Below are 20,666 nucleotides of genomic sequence, written 5' to 3'. Positions count from 1 at the left end.
TTTTCTATGTAACAGTTTTTGTATGTAATAAACATCTTACAGCACATGCTTGCAATGAATAAATACTTAAACTATCATTTCTATTATAAATAGTCAATAAAATGTATTGTTTGAGTTTCATAGTCATGCTATAAATTACTGATTGCAAGTCACTACAGTGAGCATCCAGCTGACCCGTTCTTACCCTGAATTTTGACTAAAAACCCAATCTGCCAAAATAAATAATTAAGACTGTATAAGATCTGTCATAATGGCAAGAAACACATCATTTAATATTAATTGTGCACTTCCACATCATTTACATAAAAAATATTTTACAGTGTAATAACATTAAGTCTACGGTCAAGTATAATAGTTTAATCTCAGCATGTTTCTCAAAGAAGTCTTTTAATCTGATTCCATTTTCAAAATAGTTGATAACTATTCACAAGTGATTACACGTACATCAACAACATACAGTTAACACTTACATGTATAATACACAGCGGAGGGTTTCCATAAAAGAGATTCGAGTTAGCATTGGTTTGTGTTACAATTTCTGCCTCACAAAGTATACCACAGTACATGTTACGGCATAATGGGGGGGGGGGGGAGTTATCCCCTCTTTTAATGAGACTAAAAATTGTCCAGGTAGAGAAAAGTCAGTGATTCTGGATTACAGACAGCATTCTGTCGAAAGAAGTCATTGTAAATGCTCTGAAACTCGGGGTGATTGTGTATGGGAGGTAGAGCAATCCCATTCCAAAAACTCTGAACCTCAGGGTAATCCAAACCAATGCCACTTACGAGAAAAATCTCAATCTGAATGACTTCAATACAAAATTGATTGCAGCAGGAAATAAAAAAGCTTCCTGCAAAGAAAGCAACTTTCCTATCCTATTTCACCAATTCACACACATCCCACACCTATCAAAGTACGTTTTAACGAGGTTCTGAATAATTGAAACACATGTATACAGATTCTTCTGTATGTATAAAATGCAGTCTGTAGAGCATCTACGCTGTTTAACTCTTAGACTGGGTTCCCATAACCCTATCGTACTAGCAGGATTGATCTAATTCGGAGAGGATTCTGGCTAAATTGCATTCAGTTTAAGCAGCTTAAATGTCTGTCACGCCCACTAAAGCTGCCAGGGGGGTAATTGGCTTTTGTGCAGGCTTAAACTAAATGCAATTTAGCAAGAAACCCCTCAGTGATAGATCGATCCTGCTAGTTCAATAGGGTATGGGAATGATATCTTATACAGAGTACAGCAGAGTGTACCCCATCTTTAGCTATTTACTTTTAGTAACACCAATATACTTTGAAGTCAGGTCCCTGCTTCATGTATTTCCTCTTTTAATCCACTCCAAAGACCAATCTCATTAGTAATGGTAATGCACCATTGAAAAAATTGTGAACAGTCGCAATAAATGTCGTTCTAAAAATATGTAGGTATATTCTCCATCTAGTCATAAACCATAAAATTACAGCAGAAAGCTGAGGGCACTGGCGGTCAAAAGAACCAATATATCATTTTGAAGAATAAATTATTAAATATGTGTGTTGGCCATTCGTTAAATATTCATATCCACTAATGAATCATTTTATCCCGCTGGTGAGGTGAGAAATTCTACTATCCATAAATCTTTTTCCTCTGGTGAGTTGGAGGCAGTGGAAGTCACATATGTCATTTTTCTGTGAATGGGATCATAATCTCTCATACCTAAAATATTTATCAAATATGAACGATCAAAACAAACATGAAATACCAAGGAAATGTTATATTACAAGCTAGTTTTAATATAAATTTATCAAAGTCATGAAAAAATTTTACATTTATAATCTTCAGATAGATAGATATCTGGAAGCTGAGCAGCAATATTTATTTGATCATAGGGACGTTTACCAAAATTAACTATAAAGCAAAGCTGGCAAATATACTGACACATAGAAGAAGATGAACATGAAGATATACAGTAAAAACTTGAAAATTAAGTGGGTCGTGAAAATTTTGTCAGAAGACTATTCTCTGCCAACATAATTTTTTACACTTTGAAAATTTCATCAAACTTGAAAATGGGCCTCTCGATAATTTTGAAAAGTTTGCTATCTCATATGGACAAGTCAGATTTAAGCATTTGAAGATATTCATTAATTTTAAGTGAGGACATTTTCAAGTTTTTACTGTAAACCAGTTCACAACTTAATGAAGAAATTGCTTACTTTCTTTCCTGTTCCTGGATCATGGATATCACATCTGGTATCTTACCGAGGTAATGCATCACTTGGATGTATTTCACAATTATCCAAAACTTAAAGCGCTCTGACCTGAAATTACCACAAAAAAAGGTGAAACAACCACAGATCAAACAAAAATGATTTTTTCAGATAATATAAAAATAATATTTATGCCTCCTGGTATTTAAAGCAAAATCTCCATGGGCTATTCCACACGGTTTTTCCCTTCCTATTATCTGTACCCTTCTTTTTGTACAGACATCTCTCAGACATGAGCTTTTTCCGCAGAATCGTGGAATTCCGTGTTTTTAAATTAAATTCTAAGGCACCCCTGACCTCTGGCCGGTTAGGTGTTGGGTTAGAGTACGTGTTAAATGTTCAGAGTTTTTTTTTTTTAACCTAGGCTCATGTCTGATCTTTTCATATCTCATAAGAACTAAAAAAATTAATACTAATCACACTTATCACTTTATAATATAACTGTACAATCTTCATGGCATTTCATCTCTTGATCTTAACTGAAAGTCCACCAAATGGAATGGCAATGAAATTTCTAAATACATGCCAGAAGAGTATATTTTTGTGGAATATTATCAGCATCACATGTACATTTTTCCAATGTGACTCCAACTCACAATAAACTGTAGTCCAGCACACATCTCTCCCACAGGGTCCTGACTGTCCCTAGCAGTCCTATCCTCTGTCCCTCTGACACATGGCAGCCCTTGATAGCACTGGAAAGATAACATTGGCCTATAATATTTACTGTCCTACGGCAGCTCATAAAGCACATTTAAGAATACTAAATAACATTACTAATACACACTTTCTGTACCTCTTCTGAAAATTCCTATTAGGAAAAAACTTCTATGATTTTAGACAAATGACAGTATACTATTTCTATGACCTGGTATGTGCTCTTATATTTATAATAGCACACTGATAGAATTAGTCTTATTACGGCCAAATTCTCAACCAAAGTTGACCAGCAGACAAACATATCCACAAATCAAATATGTTGTACCCAATTGAAAGCTTGCCGCGTAATCCTCGCAGGGAATCTATTCAGTGCCTATTTGGATTATGCAGCAAGCTTTAAAGCTTTAATTCTCCGATTAGACACTGGATAGATTCCCCACAGGGATTAAGCAACAAGCATTCAAGTGGGTCAGCCATATTTGATCCACGGATCTGTTAGTCCACTGTTCTGAATGCGCTCTTCGTCCACGGATCTAATTGTACTGAATGTGCCCTGAGTCCCCATTCACATACCTAGATCGATCTAACAGGATCAATCCATCTTCCCAGGAGTTTCTCGCTAAATTACATTCAGCTTAAGTGGCTTAGATGTCTGGCACGCCTACTGAAGCTGCTAAACAATAGTTACAATAGTTACCCCTAACAGCTTCAATAGGCGTGCCAGAAATCCAAGCCACATAAAATCTCTCAGAGTTGAATCGATCCTGTTAGATCAATCTAGGAATGGAAATGTTACCTAAGAGTGTATAAAAATTACCTCCTAGCCATAATAGTATATCTGTCCACAGGGTGCCCATGGATACGGTTGATAGCTCGTATGGTGTTCAAGTTTCTGAAACAAAGTTGATGATCACATAATATAGATTTTATGATAAAATAAATACATTTTGGAAATTAGCACGTATGACATCAAGATAATGAATATAACAGAATATAAATTTAAACTAATTGGGAGATTTCCCATACAAGAGGTGAAGGCTCCCTGGTATTAAATATGTATGTTGAAAGACTGCCAACTAATCAGTCAGTTATTTAAGTAAAAAGTCCTTTAATTTGTCAATTTTTACCATATTTTGTGATATACAACATTTAAAGCGAGTGCTTGACAGGCTGAAAACACAGCACATGGGACAGAATGAGAGAAACAGGACAGAGCTGCAAATAAGCCATTCTCCCCCAGGGGCGGATCCAGACATATTTTCTGACAGTCTTCCAAATTATCTTTGTTAGTCCATCTTCCATTTTTGACCGTCTTCCGACAGAAAAAAATGTATACCTGTCAACGTAAACTTAAAAACCTGACGGTCTTCCGGAAGACCCAGAAGACGGTCTCAATCCGCCCCTGCTCCCCCCCCCCCCCCTTTCTGCTCTTAGATCATATGGAACATAACTGAAAATTTATTATCATTCCTAGGTTTATCAATAGTGACTGATTATTTATGAAAGCACAATCAAAAAGTGAATCCTTTTATTAAAATAAACAAATTAATAAAAGTGAAATCCTGGTAATAAAAAGAACACAATTTGTCTTTACTAAGAGCTTGAGTGATTCCATCAGAACATAATTGAGCTAAAGCTCCTTCAAACATGCTTTACAGCACATCTAAGAGAACTAATTCCTAAATGAACATTATGGGAATTCAGTTGCAGTAGAAAATAAATGAGGCAAAAAACGAAGAGCGAAGCAGCTGCCAAATGATAACAAAAGACAAAGCAAGCAAATCTTCGAGGACAAAAAAAGAGTGAGCATTTTATTGGAGATATTATATGTTGCCATCTTTTAACTTTAAAATTTTCGCCATCTACAGACCAAAAGCAAAATACAAGGTGAATCAGCAAAAAAAAAAAAAACTTTCTTGTTAGGGCGTAAATGCAATAACACAGGGCATAAACGAGTCTATCAAAGGCGTTAATATAATTTAAGCCCCCACCCACCTGATCATAAGTAACATACACCTCGGCATGTCACGGAGGACGGCCATGACTTGATCAAAGTGATCTTTGGCCATGTTCTGCATGTAGCGCACATCTTCCTCGGTCATTTTACTGGGTAGGAAAAATGTGTTGCGTTTCACCGGGCGTTGGACCAGGATTTCACAAAATAGGTTATGGTCTGAAAAGTGAAAGGTTTCACTATACTGGTATTGATAAGTATTGCTCATATATTCTCAATGAAGCCTTTGGGGATTCCATGATGTAGACCTTTGACCAGGTGTTGAGATTATTTATTATAAAATCTTGTTTCCAGTTAAGGAAATTGGAATTGGCATGAGATTCAATTTTCCTATATTATCCATCTCATAACAAATTAGGAAGGATACCCGAAGGGTTTATCTATTCAGTTTAAATGGAGGCAGTTCTCAATCTGATCACTCAGGTCTAGCTATCACTGGAACCATAAAAGTGACCCAAGCATCACAAGTTCCTTTTGCCCCGCCATGACTTCACGACCCTCACAGAAAACTGCTACAACTGTATCAGAAGCAGGAGACCTAGCTCTCATTCTGTCCCATCACTACAGTGCCTGTCATATCGTCATGACATCCCAACAAAACCTAGTCTGTCCTCGGTGCAAACAACCATGGGTCAGGACCCCTTACCGAAATATAAACCACAAAGAGTGAGGCATGTCATGGAATATCTGCAAAATGTCATCATGTACGCCCTTGGCAATGGCTCGCAGTCTCTCTTTCTCCTCTTCTGGCAGTTGTTTCCACTCTTTCCTGGTATAGTGGGTCACCCTCAGCTTTAACTTGCTTGGCAGAGGCACCAGTCTCTGTACCAGCATACAGGCAAACCAGTAATACTCTGGGACATAGAGTTTATGTGTCAAGTTAAACCAGTAATACTCTGGGATATAGAGTTTATGTATCAAGTTACACCAGTAATACTCTGGGACATAGAGTTTATGCATCAAGTTAAACCAGTAATACTCTGGGACATAAAGAGTTTATGTGTAAAGTTACACCAGTAATACTCTGGGACATAGAGTTTATGTGTCAAATTAAACCAGTAATACTCTGGGACATAGAGTTTATGTGTCAAGTTAAACCAGTAATACTCTGGGACATAGAGTTTATGTGTCAAGTTAAACCAGTACTATAATAGGTTCTCTAGAGTATATGTGTTTTAACTTAAAAGTCAAAGAAGAAAACTCTGGGACAGAGTTTATGGGCAAAGTTAAACCCGTACTACTCTGGAAGTATATCAGTTAACTCAAATACTCTGGGACATATGGTATATGTGTAAAATCAAGACTGGGGTACAATTATACTCTATGATCAGTTCTACTCTAGAACACTTACTGTAGATGCTGGATCAGGGACCAACATTTAAATGCATCCATACATATTAAAATTACCCTTGATAAAACCACTTATCTTCATTTAAAACAAATTGTTTGCAGAACTTTAAAAAATATATGAAAAAGAGTGGAAATTAATGTGGAAATTAGAGTGGAATGTGTGGAAATTAATAAGTTAAATACCTTTAACTGAAAGTTGCTCAGAGTAATACTTCATGTTTTCTTCATCTTTGAGCACTATAGCCTTGTAGAGGTGACTGAGAGCTACCCTGTCCTTAGGATGCAGATACTCATATAGTCCATGGTCCAACAGTACCAGCTCTGCCTTGCCATCACGACCCTTCCTTATAAATACTAAAATATAATAATAACAAATGCATGGGTGAAAATTGTAAAAATTGATTATCCTAAAAATGTAGTTTGCCATTTCTCAGTGCACTTAGATCATGTGAAAAAAACTATCAAAATGAAGACTGAAAACCGTGAAATCAGGCATAATCCTGAAAACTTGCAAATGTATTATATAGTACAGAGTCCAATAGTACCAACTCTGTCCTGGCTACCACATATCCCCTTGATATCCACATACACATTCGCCAATTTCCTCTCTCTCTCTCTCTCTCTCTCTCTCTCTCTCTCTCTCTCTCTCATCCACTTGGCACTCAGATGCATTTATCCACTCTCACTCGTTCCCAAAACATTGAAATTCCATATTCTTCATACAAATGCATCCACCCACATGTGCACGCATAAACGCCCTCACAAATGCATGATCACTCACACACATGCCTGTACACACACACATATACACGTGTACCTGAGCACATACAAACATATGCATGCACACACACTTACTGTTTCCTGGATGTGGGTCCGCATGTACAAAACCAGAGAGGAAGATCTGATCAGCAAAACACTGCACTAGCTTGTAGTCTACCTGTAAAGTGGCAGAGGAAGTTGTGCATACACCAATTAAGCATAAATGTTTTGCTTTAAAATCAGTATTTTTCAGTATATCAAATTCCCTTTCTTTTCTTTTATACTATAAATAGTCAATTGGGGAATAACATAAATAATACACATACAAAATAACTGTACACTTATCTCTGAAAAATACAAGGAATAGGATACGACTTGAATATATAGTAAATTTATCAGACAGGCAGCTTGGGTAATCTATATTTCAAATTATGACTTCACATCAAGAAACCTTGGTTTTATTTTTAGGACTCCTATGTTATACTTACATCTTTTAGTGAGATGTTCATATCCTTTATTGCTTTCATATTACTTATTTTACAGCCATCAATGAATTCTGTGGTTAAAACTCTCTGAAGATATAGAAAGTTACCAGTAACATAATGCAAGGAACAATGAAAACCATTTTTTCAACTTCTTCAACATATAAACAAAATATTAGACTAAGTTTAGTTTTTTTTTTCATTAATATAGAAATGTAAGACCAATGCGTGAAAAAACTGATATCATTCAAGTGATATTTTGGTTTCAGCTATTGGCAGATAAAATATGTTAAACTAACAAATAAAATCTTTAAACTGATAGCTTTTTTTTCACAAGCCCTGGCTAGACAACAGATTAAATTAACATCCTTATGGCAAGTTATTTCACTGAATCAGATTCAAAGTAACCAAATATAACATTTCTGACAAGTTGATAATGATCTAGTATATTGCCTCATCTTTAAAAAAAAATCAAAAACTATTTATAACAGTAATACAGACATGAGCCTAGGTTAAAAAAAAAAACACTCTGAACATTTATCATTTTATTGCAGATCTTGACGAATCTCAGGAACCATCAGAATTGAATTACAAAACGCAGAATTCTGGGTTTCTGCGGAAAAAGCTCATGACTGGTAATACCTTAGTTGTTTTATCCCAATCAACTTTGGGTACATAGATATAGTGAAGGTGACGCAAGTCTTGAGCACACCTCTCACTGTTCCATCCCTCATTTTCAAAGTCCAGTTCTTTGGCAAGTGTACCTTTTAAGTCCTGGAATATTGTTTTTTTTTTTTAAATAAAATGACTAAAATATAAATATTCAGTCCGAGATTTTTATAGTGTAAGGTGAAACCAGACAGTGACTGTATGCATGAAATTTCTTAAAATATCTGGGGATGAGGGTACATGTTTGAGAACAAAGAGATGCCTACTGTTACATTAATTAACCAGAAACTGGATTACAGAAATATTTTTAAAAAATTATTTTTGTTTTTGGTTAATTTGAAAAAATAAAAACAAACATTTTACAAAGCAACATGGTAACGGTATTTATATCTAATTAAAGAGAGTACGTACCAAATCTGACTTACCTGCAAAACCCACTTGAAGGCAAACTTTGGATGCATCCATCCCACTATATCCAGTAAAATCTCACAAGTCCTGATATCTCCTGCAAACCTGTCTCTTAGGTCTATATACTGAACCTGGAGAAATGACAAAATATTAATATTTATGACTGCCCATCTTTTATTGAAATTGTCACACAGCTATTAAGAAAATTGCCATGATAAAACTGCTTTCATTAAATGAACTTTTTCATTAAATGTAAAAAAGTTCACCAACTGAACTCTTTTGCATCCATACAGTAAACCCTTAATTTGGTTATATGCTGAACCTTTAACAGTGACATTTAAATGTTCATGAAGATCGCATTCACACCGAGTTGAGCCAGGCTTTACAAATCCTGGGGACTAAATATGGCGGACGCACATGAAAGAAAAACCGCCTACTCTTTTAATAGTCTCTCCGCCTCTTACACGCCTCCCCATGTGTCGTCCCAATGGAGCCGAGATTTAATGACTGTCCCCCCGCAGGCACGACGTGTGGGGAGGCGTGTGAGAGGCGGAGAGACTATTAAAAGATTAGGCGGTTTTTCTTTCATGTACTTCAGCCATATTTAGTCCCCAGGATTTGTAAAGCCTGGCTCAACTCGTTGTGAATGCAATCTAAGTGATATCTTTTGCCTTCAAGCAGAAAATATGTTAACTAGATAAAGCTTAATTTAGCACAGACTTTAAGCTACACACTTTTGTCGACTACCAACCTTAACGGCCACTGTATCGCCCTCATGTGTAACTGCTTTATGGACCTGAGCAAGACTGGCTGCCGCAATGGCCTCTGGATCAAACTCCTTGAACATCTCCTGGGGAGTCTTCCCAAAGTCCTCCATAAATAACTGGTCAATCTATACCCAAGGAGTGCATATATATTAAATAAAACATTATGGGTCCAAGGCATGTCGGCATCAGTAGTTGATCTAAGAGGGCATTCACAACAGATGATCCTCGGATCTACTGATCAAATATGACAGATCCTACATGAAAGAAGAGCCGACTAATCCGCCGATGGTCTCCCAGCCTCCGCATACACCATTTAACGAAATAAATCACAGCTGTAAGGTTTCATTGCTAGATCCCTGCTAGATCTCATGTCTATGGATCAGTAGATCCAAGAATCATCTGTTGTGAATGCCCTCTAACAATGTGACAGCCAATTGACATTTTAGACTACGAAACCACTACAAACTTACGTAGTTTGGATTAAAGTAGCCTAACTTATGGTCATAAAGTTGACATTGGACTCATTGAAAATTTCTATTGTGAAAAGTGCCCCTGAGACTGGTATTTACCTCATGTGGTCTCCTCTTCAGAGCCTTATCCTGCAGTACCTCCAGGACTCCTACATATTCTTTGGGAAGTATATGGTTCATAGACACCATTCCCTGTCCAAGCTTCACATACAGGCCTCCATTCTGAAGGCAACCATGGAGAATCCTCTCCGCTGCTCGTGTGTGGCACTTTCGCAGTTCGCGCTCATAGTCCTCGGAATCCTAAAAGGTAAGATGCAAGAAGACTGGAAATTTCACATTATTCACAGACAGCATAGCATTTGGGGTATTGTATTGTAATTATGCCTGTATTTTGTGTGTACATTTCTTATATTAATTCTGTATATAATTATAATTAACAACACACAGCAGCCTGTTTGTTTTTTACCTGAAACATAAGTGCACTCATAAAAAACAAACACTTGCAGGTATACATTTGCACACTGAATGTCATTAATTTGATCCTAGATTATATCTTAAAATAATTTTTTTCTCCAACATACAAAATCATAAATATTAGGTCTCACCTCATCCGGGAACCCCCAAAAGGTCCATTTATAATCTAATGAAATAGTAAGTCCTATGATTAATGACCTGAAACATGCAAAAGATGAGACAGCGTCATCAATGACACACAGCCTAACTTGTTTAATATAAATATTTATTAAAAAATTTTCTATGGCTATTTAATTCATTGAGTTGAATCAAATTGTATTAAAATACCAAAATAAAACCCAGTCTTCTTCACATCAAAGACTGATAAATCATTGAATATTTTAGAAATCTACCATTAAGATAAGAATGAATGGACGAATATTGGAACAAGTGTTTTGAGCTACGCATTAGTCTCATGAGTCTTTTATATATATAATATATATCCTTTAATAAAAAGAATTACACAGACCATACCTCCAGAATCTACCAAACCCCTCCACTATAACCCTAAGTTTTCTCTTGCGTATACTATCCAATGTTGCATAGTATCCGGCACAGGCTGCTATAAGTGAGCCACTTATTATTACTCTTTTAGTCCATTTCTGAGTTTTTGTCCTTTTATTTTCTTTGACTTGTAATGAAAACTGCCTCTTGAATAATTTAGGAAGCCCATTTCTACCCTCGTGTAGTGTGGAGAAAAATGACTGAAAAAAAAAGGTAAAAAAAAAAAATTTCACTTTCACAATTATCGCTTGATGCTCTCAAATACAGCATATTTCTATGTGCATACATTGTACCAGTGCAATCTTTTAGCACGGTGTAAGCTTGTACTGAACAAAGTTTTGAAAAAAGGTTAAGTAGGTAATATTTATTCTGGGATAAACTTAGTTTCTGAAAGCTAGCTGAAACGTCTAATGAATTAATTAAGATTTTTCTTCCAAATGTCACTAAAATTGGAGCATATTATATAACATCAGCACCTCTGCTAAACATTATACATGTACACTAATAAATACGTAACATGTATTTTATGGCCGTATTTGTGACAAAGAAAGTCCAGATATGTACTGGGCAGTGTATTTGTAATGTGTGTATGTATAAAAGAGGCAAATCGCCAATATTATCTATCTACTCAAAGTACTTTAGACCAGGGAGTTTAACCACCTTGGTAAAGCCCAAGGCTGGTAAGGGATATATGTAACCAAACCAGTAGCAGTTGCTTTTGGAATATAAGAGGAAACAGGGGATCTCCGTAACAGATATGGTATTGCATTTAACTGATCGTTAAGTAAAGGCCGTTTCTCGTTATTTTCAAGAGTAACAGCGCATGAAATCACAGCTCCAGTTGCATCACTCACAGCCAGAACTTACGTAAATAAATCAATCTGAAATTCGTCTGCAATAGACTAAGGCCAGGGGATATGACTAGGCCTGGCGACAACGAATTTAAAATTCTATATCAGATAACATTAGTTTACTTTTGGTGCTCGTACTCACCCTATTTGGCAATTTGGAAGCTCTGATTGTATTTACAGGAGTCTGAAACTTCGATTGAAACAACCGATTACAAAATCGGCACACCAGGAGTATCGCCATATTGTCTGTAGCAGTGAAAATTGCAAGCGATTTGATTGGTTAATAATTATATTGATATCGCTTCCTGTTGAACGGGAAAATGCAGCGGTGCTGGGCATATTAAGACTGTGTTAGGTGTGATTCTCTGGTAGACACAAAAGTAATAGTCCAGTTTCCAGATATAATATTTGTCAAGCATTAAATTGAAGTCCACGTTGCAGGGGCGGATCTAGGATTAACTGAAGGGGGGGGGGGGGGGGGGGGGGGGGGCGGATGCGAAGCCCAACCCCCTCCCCCGGTTGGCGTGGGGTTTGGGGCCCGATGAGCAGCCCCGAAAATTTTTTGGTATTTTAGAGGGCGAACGGTGTCATTTGGTACGGTTTAGTACTATAAATCAGCTAGTCAACTTTGGCAAAATTTGAAAATCATAAGTCCGTAGACCGAGGCGTTATCGTAGCCTAGATGGGCCTACATGTAGTTCCCGTACCCAGGGGCGGATCGAGAGATATTTTCTGACAGGTTTCGAATTATCTTTATCGATCCATCCTCCATTTTTGACCGTCTTCCGACGGAAAAAATTACATACCCATCAATATAAACTTGAAAATCTGACCGTCTTCCGGAAGACCCCGAAGATGGCCTAAATCCGCCCCTGCGTACGGGCATCGTTCATTGCACTTGCGTTGATCATACGTGATATATATTATAATGATCAGTGGCGGATTTAGAGGGGGGTAAGGTGGGTTCTGATCCTCCTTCGGTTTCTGAAAAATTATCACACCAATATTCCCCTCTTGAAATTAGAATTTTGACTAGCTAAATCCATTGAAACTCCTTGCTAAATCATATAGTTCTAAACCGTACCAAAGGGCACTTGCTCTCCAGAAAACCAAAAAGTTTTCGGGGCCCTTGAACAGGCCCCAAACCCCACACCAAGGGGGCGATGTTCGGCTACGCATCCGAGGTCTGTCGTTCCGCCCCGCCCCCTTCAAATAATCCTGGATCTGTCCCTATTAGCAGTCTGATTGGTAGGCCTAAATAAATAAGTCGACAAAATAAATAAAGCTAACAAGTGTGTTTTTCAGTAGTCCAATTAGAACCCACCAAACTGTAGGCCAGTTCGGTCCTTGTTAGCCTACATGTAGGCCTACTCATTCATATGAACATTGACGTTTTATCTATAGCTAGGGCCTGACCACATGAAAGAGCCGTCGAAAATCTGGTTCAAGTTGTTATAGGCCTATATATAAGACTATGAGAAATAAAAAATGATATGATGCATACATCATTGACGTCTCACGTCTTTGTTCGCGTTAAAAAAAAACTAACTTCTGATTCCATGAATTAGCAAAATGTATCGTAGCATGGCAGTAGACCTTATCGATTTATTTTATTTTATTTTATTTTATTTTATTATTATTATAATTTTTTTTGGTGTGTGGGTGTGTGTGTGTGTGTGTGTGTGTGTGTGTGTGAAGAAATACACCCATTGCTGATTTTTCAGAATAATTTTCACATAGGGGAAACACCTGTAACAGGAATGGAAGTCCGGGCTCCCATACGATTAGTACAGGTTAGGGTTAATTGGAGTATTCGGGTTAGTATATGGACGAATGTCACCGGTACAAAGTAATGGGAAGCGGACTACGGTTCCTAGCGGACTCCCATTCCTGTTACACCTGGGCTACATGTGTAGTAGGCCCAGTTAGACACTTTTGGCCTTGTAGAGTATCGTATGTGACATCGAATATTTGCACGACTTTGAGCATATGAAGGTATCGCACAGGGTTTAATTACTGAACTTTCGCCAACAGTTTTAGCAAGGAGTTATATTATTTATAACTCCTTGGTTTCAGTAACGACCTCTCAACTAAAATGAGCTATACTTGTTATTTGCATAACAACAAGTTGTTCATCGTAGTGCGAGCTGTCTTCCCGAATGCTCACTTGGCAGTTTGACAGAGTCGGGTGTAGACGCAACAGCATCTGTGGTGCAGTCAGAAGGTTGAACATTTATAAGGCGTGGAAGCAAATGTATGTTTGTGAGTATCACTATTTTTTCATCAACCACAGCCATTAAATACTAAAGGCGCAGAAGAATGAGAAAAATATTTACGACAAATATTTATGACATGAATCCTATTGCTATATCTTCATTGTTACTTGTATGTCACTCATAATGGTAGAAATTATTGCTTACATTGCGTTAGGACTCCAAATGTTCAGGATAAAAGGACTCCAAATGTTCAGGATAAACGTTGCATTCATCTGACATTTTATGATAACCTAAGTTTGCTTGAAATCATCTGCACTTTGTAACCCTCTGTTTGAACATTCTGTGTGCCCCGGTCTTGACAATTAATTTTGAATATTTTGACCTAATTTAAAACATCGTGTGTGTTTAAATGTAACTATTACCACCGAAATTAATTAAATGGATGATGCTTGTCACCGTTCTGAGCTTCTGATCCAAGGGTTTTATAATTTTCGAAGAGAATTTGTAAATGGACTACAACATGTGTTATAACTTTTAATATCAAGAGGAATATATTAACGGTCGTAGCAATAACCTCAACCACCCTGCAAATAAAACGGGTTGTGCTATCAACCTTACTTTTTTAACAAGAGGCCTCAAATAGTTATATCATTACCTAATTTCAGGTAATAATTTTAGTTTTGCGCTAGCTGAACCTGAACATCAGACTAGTTAATAAACGTGCACACCATTCCATTTATATGTGCTCTCTGCCCTGTGATATTACATGTATACATTATTTTATCTTTCCAGGAGCTCAACGAGATTCTGCACAGCATCCGCCTGAAGTTTAGCCTTTGTTTCACACACAGAAACCCACGTTCCTTCGTACATCTATTATGTGAAAATTCAATAAAAACAACTTTTGTAATTTGCCGTTTTATTTTTCACTTTTTATGAAATTATTATGATAAGGATAGTAGTAGTAATCATAATGAGTTTTTTTTTAGTGTTTGAGGACTTTCAAATTCGATTTGATCTGTAAATAATGTCAATGTTTTCGTGATTGACTGTTTTCTGTGGTACCTAAATTTGAAATAATTGCAAAATGACCAGTATTTTTGCAGTGAAATAAAATATCTAAAATGCTATCCAACAACCTACATTTTATAGTTCAAATTTATATAAATTTACAATCCTGGTTTTTAAAAAATTCACACGAGATTTTTTTTGTAAATGGAAACGACAGAATTTGGCCAAAAATTTGATTCCTGAGGGTATAACAGAACAATTTCTTCAGTCTGTTCTCTGAACCAAATTGGGATAATTACGAGACTAGCCCCACCTGTCACCCCTCTTATGCAATGACTCGTCCCACCTATCACCCCTTCTGATGCAGTGGACTCGCCCCACCTCTCATCCCTTTAGTACAATTAACCTGCCCTACCTGTCGCCCCTCTTTTGCAATGGACTCGTCCAACCTGTCAACCCTTCTAATGCAGTGGACTCGCCCCACCTGTTACCCCTTAAATACAATGAACTTCCCCACCTGTCGCCCCCTCTTTTGCAATGGACTCGTCCTACCTGTCACCCCTTCTAATGCAGTGAACTCGCCCCACCTGTCACCCCCCTTAATGCAATAGACTCGCCCTACCTGCCACCCCTTCAATGCAATGGACTCGCCCCACCTGTCACCCCTTTAATGCAATGGACTCGCCCCACCTGCCACCCCTCTAATGGAATGGAATCGCCCCATATAACAAAACTTTATTTGGAATGGAGTCGCCCCACCTGACATCCCTCAGATTGAGTGGATTTTCACCACTAAACAAAAACCCCTGTCATTCAATGGATTCCCCCAACTTGTCTATCAGACGACCATTCAACCTTACTTACTTCAGTCAAGTCATCACTGCTAAACCTTTTCACTACTCCTGTGTTGGCTGACCTTGTAAGCAATTTATTTGAATAAATTTTCTAAAATGAAGACAAAACAATCCAGTAATTCATCACAAACGCCAATCAACTATCAGGATTACTTGAAAACACCTTTTTAATAATTTTGATAAACCTTATAACATAATTGAAGTCTATTTTTCAAGCTTTTTTTTAAGTTTTCGGACTGCCCGAGGGTTTTAAAATCCTCATTGCTCTAGTCGCCGACCAACCCCAACCCCAACCCCAATATGTAATCAGCCATTAGGTGTGGTTTAGACAGCGTATGACGCAGGCTTGATGACCAACGTTAGTCCGACAGCGTATGGCGCGACTAATATTGGTAATTATCTTTTTATTTTTATAACATTGTTAGAACGTTTTAAATTAATACTAGATGTGATGATCAAAGTTGTGCAATTTGCAGTGATGCGAAATATGAAATTCTTTGTACATGTGTTTTTGCTAAAATTAACAAAAATGCATAATTTCATCAAAATTTATATACGTTAACAGAACTTGCTGGCAACGTGTCTCGGGTCAATGACAATGACAGTGGCAGTGTAGAACGTTAGAATAACATTCTCTTAACACTTGTTGATGGTCTGACCAATATATAACCCTGTTATCAAAACGTTCTGTGTTAGCTGGGTATACGTTACCTTCATTATTTTGCATGTGTTAAAAACATTAACAAGAGACCTAATATCTATGAAATCAAACTTGATTTTTTTTATTTTAAAATAAACTCAAATGGCATTAAATAGATTTTTTATTAATGATAACAAAAAATGAGTTATTGTTTTAAAAGTAACTACAAAAATTTCAACCTTAAAGGTACACTCCATGGGTTTGAAAATCATCCACAGCAGTGGCGGATTTAGGGGGGGGTGTCAGGGGGTCCTGACGCCCCTTTCAATTTCTGAAAAAAATCACACCAATGGGCCCTCTCTGGCAATTAAAAATTTGACTAGCTGAATCATAGTTCTAAACCGTACCAAATGGCATCGTTCGCCCTTTAAATTACCAAAAAATTTCGGGACCCTTCAGCAGGCCCCGAACTCCACGCCAAGGGGTAAAGTCGGCTTCGCATCCGCGGCTTCAGTAATTTTAAAGAGGAAAAACTAAGTCTTGATCAGAATAGTGACCTTCGCAAGCCCACTACTGACGTTGATGGAACAAAAAATATGAATATGAAATGGCATGTATCATTTGTCAACACATTACTGCTTTTTACAAGCAGACACTATTGTTATTTGTCTGTTAATATTCTCATCATTGTGTCTAGTTCTTGTCCGTGCCGTCGCCGTCGGAAACCTGAGTCCCTATTACTGCCAAACGATATCTGACAACGCTAAGGAGGTGATTTTTGGTCCATTTGTCTGTTAGTTTTACCTACTACAGTTACTGGTACTTATACTAAGTTACAATGTACGATTACATATTATTAATATATATATGTGAATACCCCTTTAGAGTTGCATTATGGCAAAAAAAAGTTGTAAGCGGATTTTGATAAAATTTCCCGAAACTGTCAGGAGTGTGCTTTGTTTGTACTGTAAATGTGATTCACAAGTACCCTTAGCACTATCTGTTCACATTTGCAGTTTTTCACAATAATTATCTTTAACATTTTCGAAATGACAACAGCTCATGCACTTTTATACTGACTGTCTTAGAGACACACTCCATGGGTTTGAAAATCCCCCAAATGCTTATTTTGCCATCCATAGCTTCTTATGATACCTCAAAAAACGATTTAAGCACTTAAACATTTTTTTATGGAGCTTACTTGATGTTGATATTTGCGTAGGAGCATATACACTGTACGTGTAAGAAGATGGTCGCTGGTTATAATAATTGCACAGTCATTGTAAACTAAATCAACCTTTATAAATTTAATTAAGTGTCGAATCCAAGTGAAATGATAGCATATAGTACGACAAAATTGCTTATTTTAAATCAATTTTAGCGGGACAATCCCATAGAGTTGCCCTTTAAACAACGATGATTCTGGTTACGTTAATAAAAATTAACATCTACCATAAATTTTGTTATTTAAAAAGTAGGCCTATACATATTTTAGCATAAGAAAGGCAGGTTTTGTTATGTATGTGGTTTTAATATACTTTTTCATACAATAGTATTGCCTAAAGGGTATTGCTCAGTAACGTGTGCGCGGATCTAGGATTATTTGAAGGGGGGCTGGTTTTTAGGAATGACAGGCCGCGGATGCGAAGCCAACCCTTGCCCCCCAAAAAAAAATTGGGGGGGGGGGGTTTAGAGGGTGAACGGTGCCATTTGGTACGGTTTAGAACTACGACTCAGCTAGTCAAAATTCTCATTTTAAGAGGGGACCATTGGTGTGATTCTTTTTTCAGAAATCAAAAGGGGGTCAGGACACCCCTCCCTTAAATCCGCCATTGCTCTCCTGGCAGCAATCCAGCGAGGGTAGTGCCCTCCTTCTCATAAACTGCACGAGACCTTTAATGCTGACCCGAGTCGTCCTCCTCCATTCTTCCACCAATGAATAAAAGGTAACTATTTCAGTAATTCGCGAGCAGATCGCCATGGAAAGAAATATTTCTGTACACCACGGTTGTGAATATTTATTTTCAGAGAAGATGATTTTCAAGTCAGTGACATAATTCTTGAAGTAAAAGATCCGCGTGTGTATTTTTCACTCCACCATCACGAAATCGGTAAATAAATTATAAGAGAGAAATCTTTGTATTTTGAAAGACCTGTCCTGATGGACTAAGTCAAATCAAATTGAACAATAAAATGATTGACTATTTGAAAAAATACTTTAGTTTTGAAAGAGTTGCTCTCTTTTTAAAAAATGAATTGCGACTAGAATAAAACCGAGTCCATCGAGGTAAGGGGATAAATTAAGTTGATGAAGAGAGAATGATATCGATAAATATACTGGGAATTACAAGAGAGATCTAAGAAAGACCATGAGTAAAATCAATTGCCTCGATTGTTTGTAAAATACACTGTACTGACATAACACATTTTTTTCTTTTCTTCAATTCAAATCGTTTTCCCTTTTGATTCTATTTAGTGTCAACGTCTGCTTAAACACCTGTACTTTATAGGGACCAAATAAAAAGTTCACTTGGGTTCTGCAAATCAAAGTTATTTCAAGCAGTGTGAAACCTCCACTCTATCCCCCGTTTTAAAATGTGAAACCAATGACTACAATTTGCTACATACACCTTAACTTCATAAAGGAATTCCTGGGTAATATCAAGAGACAGTTACACTGCAGAAATTAAGCTAAAATGATTTGAAAAAATATCTATTAATCTATTAAGGAATTATGCAGTTAAATGATTTTTCTAGATAAACAATAACGAAAAATGATGATATACGGATAATGAAGTTTTTATCTTCGTTCATTTTTTCTTTCCTTTTTTCTAGCACAGACATTAACAAGCCTGAATTTTGATCTTAAAAAAAATCGAACAATGCGCGCAGTTTGAGTCTCCTTATAAAATACGGACAGTCCAGCTATCGGTGCGACTGACCAAACTTTCTCTATTTCAATATATATACTACGTCTATACATAAGATGAACAACATAAAATATATCAAAGTGATTCCTGAAGAGATATATGGAAGTGAATTAAGAAACAAATTTATAAAGACATTCGACACAATAACATTGAGTCTAACTTTAATTTTAACAGAGGCATAATTTACAGCTTGATTATAGTTTTTTCGAATTAGTAAATGCATTAATAGTTTCAGGTCACACGGTAGCGACTCAGACAACTAAATAATTTTACCAAACTTTGGCATAATTTGATTTAAAATAGGATGTTTCTAAAGTGTAATTTTGGCCAAAAATCACCACTATAACATATCCCTGGAGACCTCCTAAATATTACCTCATATTTGTCATGAAATCACCATTCACAATAATTATAACACCAATGCGCCTGATTATAATTAATTAAATCAAGGGTGTACAAATGCGATGGTTAAATGCTGCATTTAGGCATAAATCGGTTAAAAACTACTCTCAAGTGTGAACGCGCCCTTGACTTAAATATTGGCGGATTTCTAATTAGACTCGATTTTATTAAAGATAAATCAAATAACATGGAAAAGTACCAAGTTAATAACTAGAGCGACCCTGTTGATTTAACAGTCAAGTCTATAAGCTCTCATTATCAAAATGGACCCTGTCCGTCCGTGGGGGACAAACGGGATCTGTTACTTCTCAAACACAAAAATATATATTTGGCACATTTATCTCTACATGTTGACTGAAGTGTCACTCTAATGACCCGTGTATCTAAAATTAGCACCTTGTGGGTTTGTATTAATAAGGTAATCGAAGATATCAGATAATAAACAGGGTGCCCCTTTTCATAACAGCTGGTGGGTATAGATCTATTTCAAGGTGTCAGAAGTGTCAGTATCAACTGTGAGGAAAGAGATAGGGAGATACGTGCCTTTCCTGTAGTAGATCCAAGTCTTGGCTTATAAGTATATCACGTACATTTGTACGTAGGACCCCCCCCCCAACCACCACCACTTGTGCCCGATGAATATTGTATATTGCACGTATAAAAGTATGCGACTTACTTGTGAAAAATAATTTAATGAACTTGTAAATCGAGCGCGGTTGCATTCCAAATACCTTTTTAGTTACACAAAGCATATTAATTATAACTTTTACAACGCCAATTACCTATTATAAAAATCAAGCACAAGCAAAAACGACCCTACCAAAGTCACACACATCATCAATATCAACAACAAAACTATTACGTCTTAAACGGTTAGTGAGGATGACATTCAACCACACCCGGATT

The 20,666-nt window shown here is 36.9% G+C and overlaps 1 protein-coding gene and 1 long non-coding RNA gene across 3 annotated transcripts; one reads left to right on the top strand and one right to left on the bottom strand.

Moving 5' to 3' along the window:
- Positions 1-308: 308 nt before the first annotated feature.
- LOC106179413 (putative aarF domain-containing protein kinase 5) lies at positions 309-12,026 on the bottom strand. Of its 2 annotated transcripts, none has more exons than XM_087011831.1 (15): positions 11,850-12,026; positions 10,827-11,056; positions 10,445-10,511; positions 9,939-10,139; positions 9,354-9,494; positions 8,620-8,733; positions 8,168-8,299; positions 7,532-7,615; positions 7,140-7,221; positions 6,468-6,638; positions 5,581-5,788; positions 3,738-3,812; positions 2,857-2,955; positions 2,207-2,311; positions 309-1,706 (listed from the first exon to the last, which is right to left on the bottom strand). In XM_087011831.1, exons 1-15 carry the CDS (start codon positions 11,946-11,948, stop codon positions 1,691-1,693), a joined length of 1,824 nt encoding a protein of 607 aa, XP_086867957.1. In that variant the 5' UTR covers positions 11,949-12,026; the 3' UTR covers positions 309-1,690. The 2 variants fall into 2 exon arrangements, with proteins under 2 accessions (XP_086867957.1, XP_086867958.1); XM_087011832.1 differs by lacking the exon at positions 5,581-5,788 and adding an exon at positions 4,916-5,093.
- A 1,793-nt stretch (positions 12,027-13,819) lies between these two features.
- Positions 13,820-14,833, top strand: LOC147762243 (uncharacterized). The gene is made up of 2 exons (XR_015334083.1): positions 13,820-13,969; positions 14,716-14,833. It is a non-coding gene; the product is annotated as an uncharacterized LOC147762243 (long non-coding RNA).
- Positions 14,834-20,666: the final 5,833 nt, after the last annotated feature.

Source organism: Lingula anatina, chromosome 4 (genome assembly GCF_051362555.1).
Source record: "Lingula anatina isolate TDL-2025a chromosome 4, LinAna3.0, whole genome shotgun sequence".
NCBI classification, from domain to species: domain Eukaryota; kingdom Metazoa; phylum Brachiopoda; class Lingulata; order Lingulida; family Lingulidae; genus Lingula; species Lingula anatina.
Note: the sequence above shows the minus strand (reverse complement) of the source record. Positions and strands in the feature narration are given on the sequence as shown.

Bases quoted from the DNA above. Each gene is read 5' to 3' on its own strand.
- LOC106179413 (XM_087011831.1), bottom strand. From the start codon at position 11,948: ATGGCGATACTCCTGGTGTGCCGATTTTGTAATCGGTTGTTTCAATCG. The intron at 10,140-10,444 runs GTGAGACCTAAT...CTTACCTTTTAG, and splicing joins TTTGGGGGTTCCCGGATGAG to GATTCCGAGGACTATGAGCG. The intron at 2,312-2,856 runs GTGAGTTGGAGT...TGGTAATTTCAG, and splicing joins GTGCTGGACTACAGTTTATT to GTCAGAGCGCTTTAAGTTTT.